Source organism: Sphaeramia orbicularis, chromosome 24, assembly GCF_902148855.1.
Source record: "Sphaeramia orbicularis chromosome 24, fSphaOr1.1, whole genome shotgun sequence".
In the NCBI taxonomy this organism is placed as follows: domain Eukaryota; kingdom Metazoa; phylum Chordata; class Actinopteri; order Kurtiformes; family Apogonidae; genus Sphaeramia; species Sphaeramia orbicularis.
The window spans coordinates 21,118,662-21,132,523 of NC_043979.1; the positions used below are offsets into that span (position 1 = coordinate 21,118,662).

At 34.2% G+C, this 13,862-nt stretch overlaps 1 protein-coding gene across 1 annotated transcript; it reads right to left on the reverse strand.

Moving 5' to 3' along the window:
* Positions 1 to 253: 253 nt before the first annotated feature.
* tmem244 (transmembrane protein 244) lies at positions 254 to 8,461 on the reverse strand. The gene is made up of 6 exons (XM_030128656.1): positions 8,265 to 8,461; positions 4,253 to 4,338; positions 4,066 to 4,142; positions 1,706 to 1,831; positions 1,384 to 1,428; positions 254 to 1,095 (listed from the first exon to the last, which is right to left on the reverse strand). The coding sequence occupies exons 1-6, from the start codon at positions 8,355 to 8,357 to the stop codon at positions 998 to 1,000; spliced, it is 525 nt and encodes a 174-aa protein (XP_029984516.1). The 5' UTR covers positions 8,358 to 8,461; the 3' UTR covers positions 254 to 997.
* Positions 8,462 to 13,862: the final 5,401 nt, after the last annotated feature.

A 13,862-nucleotide genomic window follows, 5' to 3' on the forward strand; every position in this document is an offset into this window, starting at 1 on the left:
TTTAAAAGGGCTAAAATATTTCAATATTATCCATAATTATGTTAGATGCAGATGAAAATAAGTCCAGTAGTAATAAGAGTGGAATATAATATTAATGTGGACAATCTTTTTGAAAAGCATTGTGGTACAAGTCTGACTAATAGTAGAACCAGCCGTGAGGGTTAATGAAATTAAATATCTGTTTCGGTGGTGACATGAACCGTGGTCTGTAATTTAATAATGACATACCCAGGGAGACAAAAAAAACACAACATAGCATGAATTGAAAATTTATTAAATAAACTATAGTTACAGTATTTACAACCAGTATGGTCTAACACACAAACAATAAAACAGAATTATAGCTAATTGGAACAGATGAAGGCTTAATTTGAATATGTTATCCTAATAAACCATAATATTTGAGGTAATTTATTTCCTCTTGCTAAACATATTCTGTTTGCTTTTTTACATTATAATCTACACCAGAGGTTCCCAGACTTTTTCAGTGTTTTTTTTTTTTTAGGTCAATATTTATTAAACACTTCCAGAGAGCCCGCTCCTCCTATCTTATAGGAATATTAATTCACATTTCATATTACTGCCCTGTATATACTCTGACAGTCGGTGACACATTAAAAACAGCTCCATTTTGGGTCCTGACCCTTAGTTTGGGAATACACTACACTATGTAAACTATAAGAACATATCCTATAGGTGTCATCTATTGTCATAACTTTCTAGTATTAACAGGGCATTTACATTTGTCAAAAAGCAGTACAAAACAATATGTAACTGTACAGATTATGGTTTTTAAAAATGATTTTTCAGGTAGGTGTAGTGGGTTATTTGCACAGGAGGTGGGATCTGACATCTAGCATCTACATTTTATGTAAATAGACATTCAGCTGTTGCTCATACTAAACATAACAAACTTTGTGATAAAATATCAAGTCATCATCATGTCTGGAGGTGAGATTAACAAATAAGCCAGTTTAAGCTTTTGTCCATCTGTACTTCAGAAGTTCTGCAGCTCAGCTGGATAGACGAAGTTACTTCTGAACAGTTTATAAGCTAGAAGCTGCCCTCCGAATATCATCATCACCAGGCCGGAACCTATGGAGAGACAGGGATTAAATAAAAGAAATGAGAAAAGACGATCAGTAAATAACAGTTTGGAGAGAAGCAGCTGCCTCCGATAGCACCGATTCTAAAGCGATGTAGGAATGGAGTATTAGTGAGTCTGGGAGCTGGCAAAAGTCAAATCTGGGCCAGGAAGATAGGTCGATGGAAAGAAATAGAAAGTAGAGTGTTGACGTTCTGCAAACAGGATTGAGGGCAGATAAGGATACACACGGAGAGAGAGAGAGAGAGAGAGAGATGATAAACAAGTGAAAGTCTTACCTAAAGCCATCCACCAGTGCTCAGCAGAGGGGAAGTCTGACATCACTGCAGAAATATAACAAGAAACCACGATAAGGTCAAAGAAATCCCTCTACCGTGGAGCAGATTAATGCATGACATGACTTTAATAATACAGGGGGTCTACAGAAAACCCAAGGACTTTAAATTATTTGGTATTAAGTTTGACTGAGAACTGTTCTAATACCCAACATATATCCATTTTTTTTAACCTTAGACACTAGATCCAGTTACGTAACCAGGCTTTAAATCCTATCAGCTGTTCTGCTCCATTGATCCACTTTGTGTGTGTGCATGTGTTTACCTGCTACAGTCATCGCAATATGCAGCAGCGTGACTGTAATGGCATAATCCCAAACCCACTCCTCTACGATCCAAGCGAACACCAACCCGCCCAAAATATAGGTCACTTCTGTGGAAATCACACAAACTGGAAAAAGACAGAGACAAGATATTTAATGTGTTTTTGTTTGGGTCTTTTTTTGCAAAATGTTTTAGTAAATTCACAATTGGTTATGTCAGATTGCAGACCTCTAACAACCGGATTTGGAATATTCCAACACAAATTTCTCAAATATTTCCTGAAAAGCCTTTTTCTAATCTCTACCCACATATGAGTGATCATGATCACATCAGAAATAAAAACAATAATATGAAGAATAGCTAAAACCAGACCTATCGCTATATTTTACTGTGTCAATTAAAATATTCCAATTTGTACTTTAGGTAAAAGCAACAGTACTGCAATATAAAACTACAAGTAATAATCCTGTCTTTGAAATCTTATGAGTAAGCAGCTCCCCTTAGTATTAAGAAATAATCCATTATTAGAGTACAATTACTAATGAGATTCGTGAGTGAGCAGCAATTGAGGTGTGGCTTCATTCACCTGCAGGAGTTGGAAAAGACTGAACAGCTACAGAGGGCACAATAATGCAATAATTTAATGAAAATGTTTACTTTAGTTTAGGTTAGTTTAGTTTTATTTTGAGCAGATAGAATCAGATAACAAAGAACCATTCAACATGGTCAAACCAAATTTTTCAGCGCTCAAAAAGGAGTGGGAAGAAGTATAGCTTATAAATTCCAACCCCCATTTTACAAACTAATAATTAAATTAATTCAGCTTCCTTTGGTTTGTTAACACAATTTTTTTCTGTATATTTTGGACAGTAACACATAGCATCCATACAAACTATTCACAAACACTTTTTTTAGTCACCTCACACAGTCAGATTTGCATAGTTAACCGGTTTTAATATAAACTATAATATTTATATGCTCTTTAAATATTTACTACAAATACAATCATTTATAAATGTGATAATATCTCCTAATCATGATAGTCTGTGTTAATTAATTAATTACAATTATATCTTATTTTATGCATTCTTCTATATTGTAACTAGATTTTTACTTATTCAGATAATGTTCTATATTTTGTTATTACAGTGGATTTATACTATGTAATACAATCTACACTTAAATCTGTCTGTGCTTGATAGTTCTTAGGGTCACAAGGCAAACTTCCATAATTAGCTTTTAAAATATTATAATTCAAGTGGTCTGACAGGATGCCTCTACCCCTTACCTGTGTTTTCAACCTGTGGAAAATCTACTTTATGATGATTTTGTCTACTGATTTCAGACATGGTAGGGAGGTTAAATATTAGATTGACAGCTGTAAGTAACCAATCACTGATCGGACATGACTCAACATGGAAACTTAGAAAAGTGGTTTTGCTTTTCTATAACAGCATAAAACAACATAACACCATTTATATTTATATTGAGCTTTTTGGACAGAAAGGAGAGAGCTGCAAAAGGAAGATGTATATTTTCCAGTTTTCGCATTGTTTCCCTGTGATTTTGCTCCTGCACCTTTAACTTATTTATAATTACAAAATAATGTAATAAAATGGCCTGATTGATTGTGTATTCATATGTATTTATGTCACTGTTGCACTAAATTTCTATGAAATGTTATTTTCATTTGAGTCAAAAAGACTGTTATTGAATAAAACTCTGTTGCCTCATTTGATCTTGTAACATTTCAAGGTTTCAAGTGAAATATATTTACATTTTTTAGTATAAGTAAGGCGACTATCCATTACTGACCTTTTTAAATCACTTCATAAAATACATTTTACAACCCTTATTATGTTTATATGATGCACTATTATTTAATTAAGTCTTTTATTGATGTGATGTGATGTCATCTTTTTCCATCTTTCGTATATTGTTTTCATTTCCTTTGGTTTAATGCTTTTATTTTGTGATATGATGTCATCGTTTCATTACATTTCCTGTCTTCATTCCATTTTTTATATTTACTCAGTTTCAAGTTTCAATTTCCTCATGTTTTAACTTCATCAGCGGAGTTTTGCATTTGAACTTGGATTGGTTTTGTTATTGTATTGCCTTTGGAGTTTCCTGTCATTGCTTTATCTGTAAAATAACTATATAAACAACTAAAATGATCATTATTATTTATTACTTTACAGGTCAAGCTGTAATATTATTAGTTCTTTCACATTTTTTTTAATCAAAGTCAAGTGCAAATGTTATCACTTTTTCAGATATGATTCAGTTACAAACATCATAACCCTGAATCATAACCTGACATTCTAACGTTCTGGATGGGATGTAGTGGATGCTACTCACCCAGGTACTTGGGGTTCTGCCATGATGGTTGTGTTGTGTAGTCAAATGGAGCCAATAGGCTGTTGATCTCGTGAACTCTAGAAGCACCAGATGACAATTATTTTGTCTCAGTCTGAAATTGTATCATAACCACATCATTTCAAAGCATGTTTAACCACATTCCACAGCGTCTCACATCTATCTATACCTGAGGAGTCCAATGCAGAGACTGACCACGATGTAGTATAAGGAGTAGAAGCACACCATGCACAGCAACAGATTCTGCAGGACGACCTGAGGAGCCAACAGAGAAAAATGTAACAGGAGAAAAGAGAAGCAAACATGACTAATAATGCCCTGTGGATGACAGCTATAACACCTGCTGCGTTTCTAAAGCAGCAGGATTCCTGTAGTTAAAAGATGTGTTTTTCTGAAGGAGAACAGACAGTTTCATTTCTGTAATCCAACTGGTTTATTTTGCAACTCACTGATAATGATATCTCTGTAGACACTGTATCATCGTGTCAGGATGTTTACATAGTTATTTTATCTTCTCTTCATTATAAAAGCTGAAATTTCATCTGTCAGGGAAGTGAAAACACTAAAATCAATACACGCTGTGTATGAATTTCATTAATCAATCCAAGCGGATGAAATTATATGTATTTTGGTTATTGAAACGTCTTCCATCGAACAGATGCAGGAAATCACTTTCTGTTTAACTCCACCTTATAACCTCATACTTATAATTACATACAATTATATTTTTGCACATTCATTATATATATCTCTTTAATTAACATATTATCAGAGTGAGATGTGAGAGCGAATGAATAATGGATCAATAATGTAAAGCGCTTTGGATGCCTTGAAAAGCGCTGTAGAAATCTAAGCCATTATTGTTATTATTATTATTATTATTATTATTATTATTATTATTATTATTATTATTATTATTATTATTATTATTATATTGATAATATATTGTCTAGTACATATTGCATAAATTGCTGTCTTAATAGTGTTTTAATATGTACATATAAAAAGGTGCAATATGTATATTTAGCTATATACAGAACTATATGTATATTTGTATATTGAGAGGTTCATATATGTATACACATAATTTATTTTTTTTTTGTATTGATGATGTGTTTCCTGCTACTTTCTTATTATACTTGAATGGAGTGACTGTAACACCCAATACTGTAATTTCCCCCTGAGATTAATCAAGTATTCTGATTTATCAAATAGAAAGTAATAAATGTGAGAAAATAAGAGTAGGAAACACAAAGCTTAACACAAACCCCTGTCATATATTTTACTCTGTACTGACTGCACTCCCTTGAAGACAATTACTGCATCATCTTTATTTCATATCTTGTGGTTGTGTCCCAGAGCTCTCAGAAAATCCCTGCTTCCTTTCCATCTCTTTTTTCTCCCCCTTCGTGACCCAGAAACATGACAGTAGATACAGTCACAGGAGACGCTTCCTTTCATAGTGCTGATAAACCACAGCTTTTACAGGAAACGGGTCACCTGACACCGGCGGAGGACCCATGGATGACCTTCTTCACAGCTGACATTTGGGCTTGTCAAACACTGGTGTAATTAATGGCAGAAAAATACGAATAAGAGGCAGGTTTACTGTCGTGTGTGTGTGTGTTGATGTTGCTGTCAGACTGGTGCACTATAGTGGAAGGAAGTCATCTGTAATCTGATTAGATGTAGGTGTGTTTCTCCTGCAGCGAAGAGTCAAAATGTCTGAGAGACAACGGATAAAATGAAAAATATTCACTCAGTACACAAGTCACATCTTTTCACCATGATCTACTACTCATGTTTTGTCTAAAATAAGACATATATTAAATCCAAATGAAATAAATGATATATTGAGGTCTTATTTAACACTTAAACAGAAATAATGAACATTAAAAACCACACAATTTATTTACATTTTGTATTGGATTTCATTCATTCTTAGTGTATTTTAGTCCCAATTCCACCAGCGTTATAGCCATGACATGAAAAAAAACTAAAAATACTCTTTAATATTATTATAGACAAGACTAAACTGTGTCTAAACATGCATTTACATCAGGTGAAATTATGCATATACTTTTTTTTTTTTTCTGAGTGTGCATTAACTCAATATTAGTAAAAGACTACAATTCAATTGAGGCTATTTTCAGGAAGTGAAGTTTTTTTTCTACAAGAACTCATACATTTTTTGTTTCATTTTTAACATTATACTGCTTTACTTGTAACACTCTTAAAATTAGGCATTTTAATTGAAAGTATCTGTCAGTCAAACATTTTCTAAAACATATCTGACATGGTTATAAAAGCTCTGTTCATGTAAATGTCAACAGCCATCTCTGCTCAAAACTAAAGTGAATTTAACAGGACATGACATCTTTTTTCTTCTGTCTGGATTATCTTTTTCTTCACAATTCCTCTTAATCTCTGGGTTTGGCCGGTGTGTATTTCTAAAAGCAAAACATGTCAGTATATATAATACACGTGGAGTCGTCATCTTCCCAAATCCCTTGTACAACTTCCTCCTTATGCCTTAAAAGCAAAAGGTTGTTTTAGGACCTAATGATAAAAAGAGTTAAATGTGTACAGATTTTTTTTACCTCTGTTTTTTTCTTTCTGTTTTTGTTTTAAATTTCCTAAATCCTCAATCCTTTCTTTTTACCATCCTTTTTCTTACTTCTTTTTTTGTGGTTTTTAAACTGTTCTTCATATGCTTTCTCTTATGATACTATAAGAGCTCATATGTAATTTCTTCTGATTCGCTGATTAATACATGCATAAAGTATCATAAATAAAAAAAAATTCCACCCACAAGTCAAATATAATATTGAATTTGTTTGTTTCGTTCATAAATTGAAACAGTAATGCTATAAACTACAAATGGACCAATATTTTTTTTCTTTCAGGCTTGATACAACACTGATTATTAGTGAAATAAGGAGCTTGATAACCAACATTTGGTTACATAACACATCAATTTGCAGTAAATGCAACACACACACAAAATAAATAATGAAATATCTTTAAGATGGCTATAAAATCAAAAGAATCTATTCAGTAGTAGTTAGTAATATTCATCCTGGATTACAAATAATAGATTCTAGTAAATACAAAAATGCATTTTTCTCATTTTAGTACTGAAAGACTATTACTTACAGTATCATCAATCCTGTATTTTATCAGTTTTATCAATAATCATAAAAATGTGGCTATTGGATCAATCTATTCCTAATATGAACATTTCAGAAGTTGTTCAAATCTTTAAACCCTAAACCTGAAACTAAAAACTGCAGCCAATCCTACTAATCATCTTAATATCATCTGCAAGACTGAAATATCATTAGCAGACATTGTATTTTATTTATGGAGTGCACTCGTTCTTGGCATTAGATTGAATGTTTAAGTGAATAAATGAAAGTAGAAGGATGATCTGCAGTCAAAGCGCTGGCATTTCTCTCCTGTATGTGAATCCTGGGACTGGGACTGCATGTGATGAGTAATTACAACTGAGGTTAATATTTGATTTTGCTGTGGCCACCTCACATGGGAACCACTGGAATGTATTTGCGGACCTTTTCAAGCTGCCATGGGGATGTGTCTGAAAGCGGAAATGTGGCTCAGCTCATGCTAATACCCTCAGAGACAGCTAAACACCTTGGCTACACTACAGGGTTATTTACCTCCTTCACACTGGCTTGTGCTCTAAAAACATTTAAAAATAATAATGATAACCTTAAAACCAAATTTGACCCTTGAGAGTAGATCATTTATTGTGTATGTTGATCATTTTCAAAGCAGTCGGTTGGATGGATTAACCAGAAACTGAAAGGAACAGACAGTTATGTTGATTATCACTGTATTGAATGTGACATAATTCAGTTCACGACCTTGAATAAACACTTGTATTCTGCACATAATAAGCAGATAACAATTCCCTTTGTTGGATTAAATCGTGTTATTAAAGTTACATTTTCCTTTTCATATGACTCTCTCCAACCCTGTGCTGCTGCTGGAAACTACTTTACTGTTTTTCTGCTGTTTTTATTATAAACAAGGCTGGAAAAAAGAACACCAAGAAGCTTTGTTACAAACACTATGACACATAACGCTCTGACGTGTTGCTACCTTACAGCTAACTCTCCATTCTAGCCTATTTCCTACGTCAGCTACACAGGCCTTACCCAGGTGTCACTGGGTGTCGTCTTGAGAGTGAATGGTCCATGGCGTTTTATGAGTGTGAATCCACAACACCGACAGCAGTAGTCCAACAACATGAATGAATTAATTGATCGAATGTAGGCTACATGTCTGTGCTTGTGTGTGTGAAAGCATGTTGTGTTGTGGTGTGTGTATGTGTGTGTGTGTGTGTGTGTGTGTTTGTCTGTGGGAGGGTGGAAGGGTAGGATTAGAAGAAAAGAGATTACCCCTAAGAAGTCTGAGTAAATCCCAAAACGGATAAATACTGTGTGCAGGTGAACACACTCTTGCACACACACACGTGCACACACACACACACACACACACACACATATTATGCCTTAAAATGCAGGTGTCAAACATGCGGCCCGGGGGCCAAATCCGGCCCGCCAAAGGGTCCAATCCGGCCTTTGAGATGACTTCGTGAAAATTACACTGAAGAATAATAGGTTAACTGGTTAATCTAAATTGCCCATAGGTGTGAATGTGAGAGTGATTGTTTGTCTCTATATGTTCAGCCCTGCGATGAACTGGCGACTTGTCCAGGGTGTACCCCGCCTTCGCCCCTATGTAGCTGGGATAGGCTCCAAGCGACCCCCGTGACCCTAGTGAGGATATAGCGGGTTCAGAAAATGAATGAATGAATACACTGAAGAAATTATCTGTCAGTGGTGTAAAAATCATTTTAATTCAGGTTCCACACACAGACCAATCAGATCTCAGTTGGGTCAGACCAGTAAAATATTATGTGTTTTAGTGTAAAAAAAAAAAAAAAAAAAAAAAAAAGTTAAATTAAATCAAATGTTTATATTAGCAAAAAATGTGAATAACCTGAACAACTATGAACAACCTGAAATATCTTCAAAGAAATAAGTGCAATTTTAATAATATTCTGCCTGTTACCAAATGTTTTGTGTATTTGTAATTGTAATGTAAGTTGTAATGCGCATGCGTAAATGATAAACTGATAAACTGAAAAACTGAGGCAGAATTTTGTTAAATTTGCCCTTGTTTTTCTTAAGACTTTTCAAGTTGTTCGTGTTATTCAGATTTTTAAGGAAACGTCGTGGATGTAAACATTATCCTAATATAATTTTACTTTTTCCACTGTAATCATGTTGCTGGTCCGGCCCACTTCCGATCATATTGGGGTGAATGTGGCCCCTGAACTAAAATGAGTTTGACACCCCTGCCTTAAAAGAAGGAGGTTACTTTATGACATAATAATAAATAAAGTTTAGTGAGTTCAGATTTTTTTCGTTAAGGTTTTTTTCAATCCTTAGTTTTTTTAAATTTTCTATTTCATTCCTTATATTATCATTTTCTTTCACCCTCTGTCTCCTTCTTTCTCCTTCTTTCTTATTTCCTGGTTTCCACAGTTTTATATCCTCCTCTTTTCACTACTTGTACTTCTAACTAAACAAAAAATAGAAACACAGGCAGCAGAAAAATAAACTCAACAGTAAATGACTTTTCTTAATGTTGCCTTGAAGGTTGGAGAATTTGTTTGCAATTGAAGGGTTGCTGGTTTGATTCCCAAGAGAAATTACTGGCTAACGTGTCCTTGAGCAAGCCACTTAACCCCCATTTACTCCCTGGGTACTTAACATGGCAACCCACTGCTCCTAGTCTGCAGTGTGTGCATGTTCAGCTAGTAATGGGTTAAATGCAGGGGTCAGTTTCAGTGTGTGTTGCATATAAACTATATACTTATATATAAAGTTTATTAATGACATAAAAAGACTGTTTAAAGGGTGTAGTTGGAAATTTGTCCAGTCACTATTTTCTTATTCTTCATATTATTTTTTAATTTTCTTTTTCTTTCTAATTTTTCTTATATCCGTGTGTTATTACTCTCCTGCACATACTGTTCTGAGCAGCTGCTGGAACTTTAACTTCCCTGAGGGATCAATAAAGTTCAATCTAATTTAATATAATCTAATCTAAAAGCAGCAAAAAAACTCAACATTAACCCATAAATACCCAGTGCTATGTTTATGGCAGTTCCCAAAAGCATTTTTCTCTCTATTTAACCTTTCTTAAGTCATTTATCACCATTTATTATGATATTATCCTCCATATTTTGCATTTTTTTTCAGTGAAAATCAAGTATGTTTTCCTATGTCTAATTTATTGATCATGTAGATGTTCATAAAAGATCAAATTAAAGTTGAGGGTTATTATATCAGAAACAGAGAAAACTGAAGAAAAAGTTGCTTTTTACAGTAAATTTATCATTAACTGAATATAATCTAAGTGTCTCCATCCACTGTCATTGATCCAATTCCATGGGGTTTACTGGTGAAACGATATAGAAGATGATGTTTTCATGTTCAGTGCAGATCCTCTGAACGTCCATGAAAAGATGAAAAGATGACAAACTGCATTTTACACCATTTATTTGCATGCATTGACAGGATTAGTGGATCCACAGGGATTAAACATTTTAGATTTACAGGCGATTTTGATCAGTGGTGGATGTTTGGGTCTTTATGGGTTACAGCAGTGTTTTTCAACCTTGGGGTCGGGACCCCACATGGAGTCACCTGGAATTGAAATGGGGTTGCCTGAAATTTCTCGTAATGGATAAAAATAATAAAAAAAAAACTTATGAATAAAAAATATATGGTGAGTTGAGAGAGACAATCCCAATCCATAAAAGACATGACAAACTGTGAAGCTGAAACTGAAGCACTGTGGTTCTGTTTATCTTTCAAATGTTCATTGTGGTCAGTTTCAGATGCTGCAGCTCTTTCATAATTCATAGTTTAAGTTATTGTTTGTTCAGTATTAATTGTCAGCCTTGTAAATCCAAGATGGACTGACTGTACATATCCTGACCAAGGCAAATAAAATTCTCACTTTGTGCAGTAATCTACACCTGGCTTTTCTGCCTCCGTCCATAATAATATACATTATATAGACTAAATGTCGTCTAAAATGAATGTTTATTTGCAACATAGTATAGCAAACAATTACATGATCAAAAACAAATTATTTTAGCGAAAACATGTTTCTTTTCTGAGGTTGCCAGAAATTAGTGGTTTTAAAATGGGGTCACGAGCCAAAAAAGTGGTATAGAGGAAGAGGAAAAATTGGATAAATGAAGGGGAATAATGGTATGTACTGTATACTACTGAACCAAGTAGCATCCCATCATGACAGACTGATCTGTCTGATAAAGTAACATCAGCTTATCAGTGTCAGATATGTTTGTGTCCCATTGTTTTCAGGAGATACTTTTTTTTATTTTCTGCAGCAATCACATTCTATAGCAACTATATCACTGTATGTGTACAAGACTTATTAACTAAAGGGGGAAAAGATAGAAAGCCTGTATTTACAGAGCTTTATCTCACTTCTCTCAGCTGAGAAAAACAGGTGCTATCATGACCAAGGAAAATAAATTCTCACTTTGTGCAGTAATCTACTCCTGGGTTTTCTGCCTCCACCCATAATAATATACAGGGTGTCCCATAAGTCTCCATACATAGGAAAAATAAATGTTTCTTGACATAAACCATTTTTATTTATATAATATGCTCTATATGACTGCCATCTTGTCGGGAACACATTTCAATGCGTGTCCTCCACTGCTGAAGAACTATAAAGAAGAAATATAAAGAAATACATGTTAGAACCATATGTATTATGTCTCCTATGTATGGAGACTTATGGGACACCCTGTACATTAAATTTCGTCTAAGATTAACGTTTATTTGCAACATAGTATTGCAAACTACTAGATGATCAGAAACAAAATATTTTTAGCAAAAAAAAAAAAAAAAAAAAAAGTCTCCGATGTGAATGTCTGGGTACGCCAGAAATTTGTGATGCTAAAATGGGGTCATGAGCCAAAAAAGGTTGGGAACCACTGGGTTACAGACAGATAAAATTATTATATATTTTTATTTTATTATATATATATTTAATTATTTATTCTTTGTCAACGTGCAATAACTCCTCACTCCTCATATTCATACCCTTATATTCTTTACATTTCTTAATACCTCTACCTCAGACGCCTTATTGTACATTTGTATATAGAGCATTTTGCACTTTTATCTTATTGTTTTTTGTTTTTTTTTTGATTGCACTATTTCTACTTTGTCTCTTTTAATATTTGTTGCACTGATATGAAGAAGCCCCCCCAATTTCGTTGTACAATGTATAATGACAATAAAGAGCATTCTATTCTATTCTATTCTATTCTATTCTATTCTATTCTATTCTATTCTATTCTATTCTATTCTAAAACAACATAGTTTACATATGTGTCCACTAGGTGGCAGCAAATATATATATATATATATATATATATATATATATATATATATATATATATATAAATATGTATACAAAGAACAGATCAGAGCAGTGGAACCAACAAAAGAGCAAGACAGCCACATGTGCAGAACTGACAGCAACAGATAGTAGACCTTCTGTTGTGTCGTGTACCTGTAAACAGTCATTTTTGTGTTGTGGAAAATCATTTTGCATGTGTGGTTTACGTTATATGAACTGATACTGTTATAGAATACAGCTGCTGGTCTCTGATAACCCATCATCTGTCCATGAAAAGAGAGACAAGGTGGCATTGAAAAAAAAAAAAAACACAGCCAGGTAGTGAAATATTGGAACCAGAGGTAAACGCAGAGATGACGACAGTCCAACAATCTGCTCGCCCCCCAGAAATAGCAAAAGAAACTCTATGTACAACTCTTAGTCGTCACAGGTTACGTAAATGTGTGGTAAATGAGCCTATGCATGTGCGCCTTTATGTGTGTGTATTGGGTTGACTTGGCTGCCACGGTAACCTGCATCACTGTAACCATAGCGATGGAGGAAAGGGGAGTGGGAGGGGGGATGCATGTAGACCAAGGTAGGCGTCATAACTATTCATCCCGCTGTCTGTGTGTGTGTGTGTGTGTGTGTGTGTGTGTGTGTGTGTGTGTGTGTGTGTGAGATCACAAATAATTCTGTTTTCATCTAAGGATGTTTATTTGCTTACACTCACACACTGGAAAAAGGCATATTTATGATGGATTTACCACGTTTATTTAGATTTTTAAGCCCGTCATTCATTTTGTAAACTGTTTTGTTTTTTTTTACTTCTTACTGCCAAGTCTGTGTGACACAATACACATTCAATAGCTGAAGCATTTATTAATCTAAAGCTAAATATGTGTGCGAAGCTGACAACAATGATGCACATTTTACTTTTGATAACCTTGATGGCTCTATCCTCATCTGAGCACCACACACTTGAAAGTAAGCTTTTACACGTTTTAGATGAATTTCAAGGCATTTATGAATTATTAAGCCAATTCAAAACTTCAAACTACATAAAACAGCCTCTTTAAACCCATATATTTTCTTTCCCATCGTAAAGTTTACATGGAAGCGAAGAAGCGAAACAGATACTTAACGTTAACTTGTTCCAGAGCTGTTATAATGTAAGTATGAAAAATGAGAGCGATAAAGACAAAACAGAGCGCTCCTGAATCTCAGGGGACTGTTTACACCACATGAGTGAGTTTTAAACAAACTGTGCAACATCCACGGGCGAAATAAGGCAGAGA

Excerpts from the sequence above, each read along its gene's own strand:
- tmem244 (XM_030128656.1), bottom strand. The coding sequence starts at position 8,357 with ATGTTGTTGGACTACTGCTGTCGGTGTTGTGGATTCACACTCATAAAA. Across the intron at positions 1,429-1,705 it reads TATTGCGATGACTGTAGCAG|TGATGTCAGACTTCCCCTCT; the intron begins GTAAACACATGC and ends ATATTTCTGCAG. Across the intron at positions 1,096-1,383 it reads GCACTGGTGGATGGCTTTAG|GTTCCGGCCTGGTGATGATG; the intron begins GTAAGACTTTCA and ends GTCTCTCCATAG.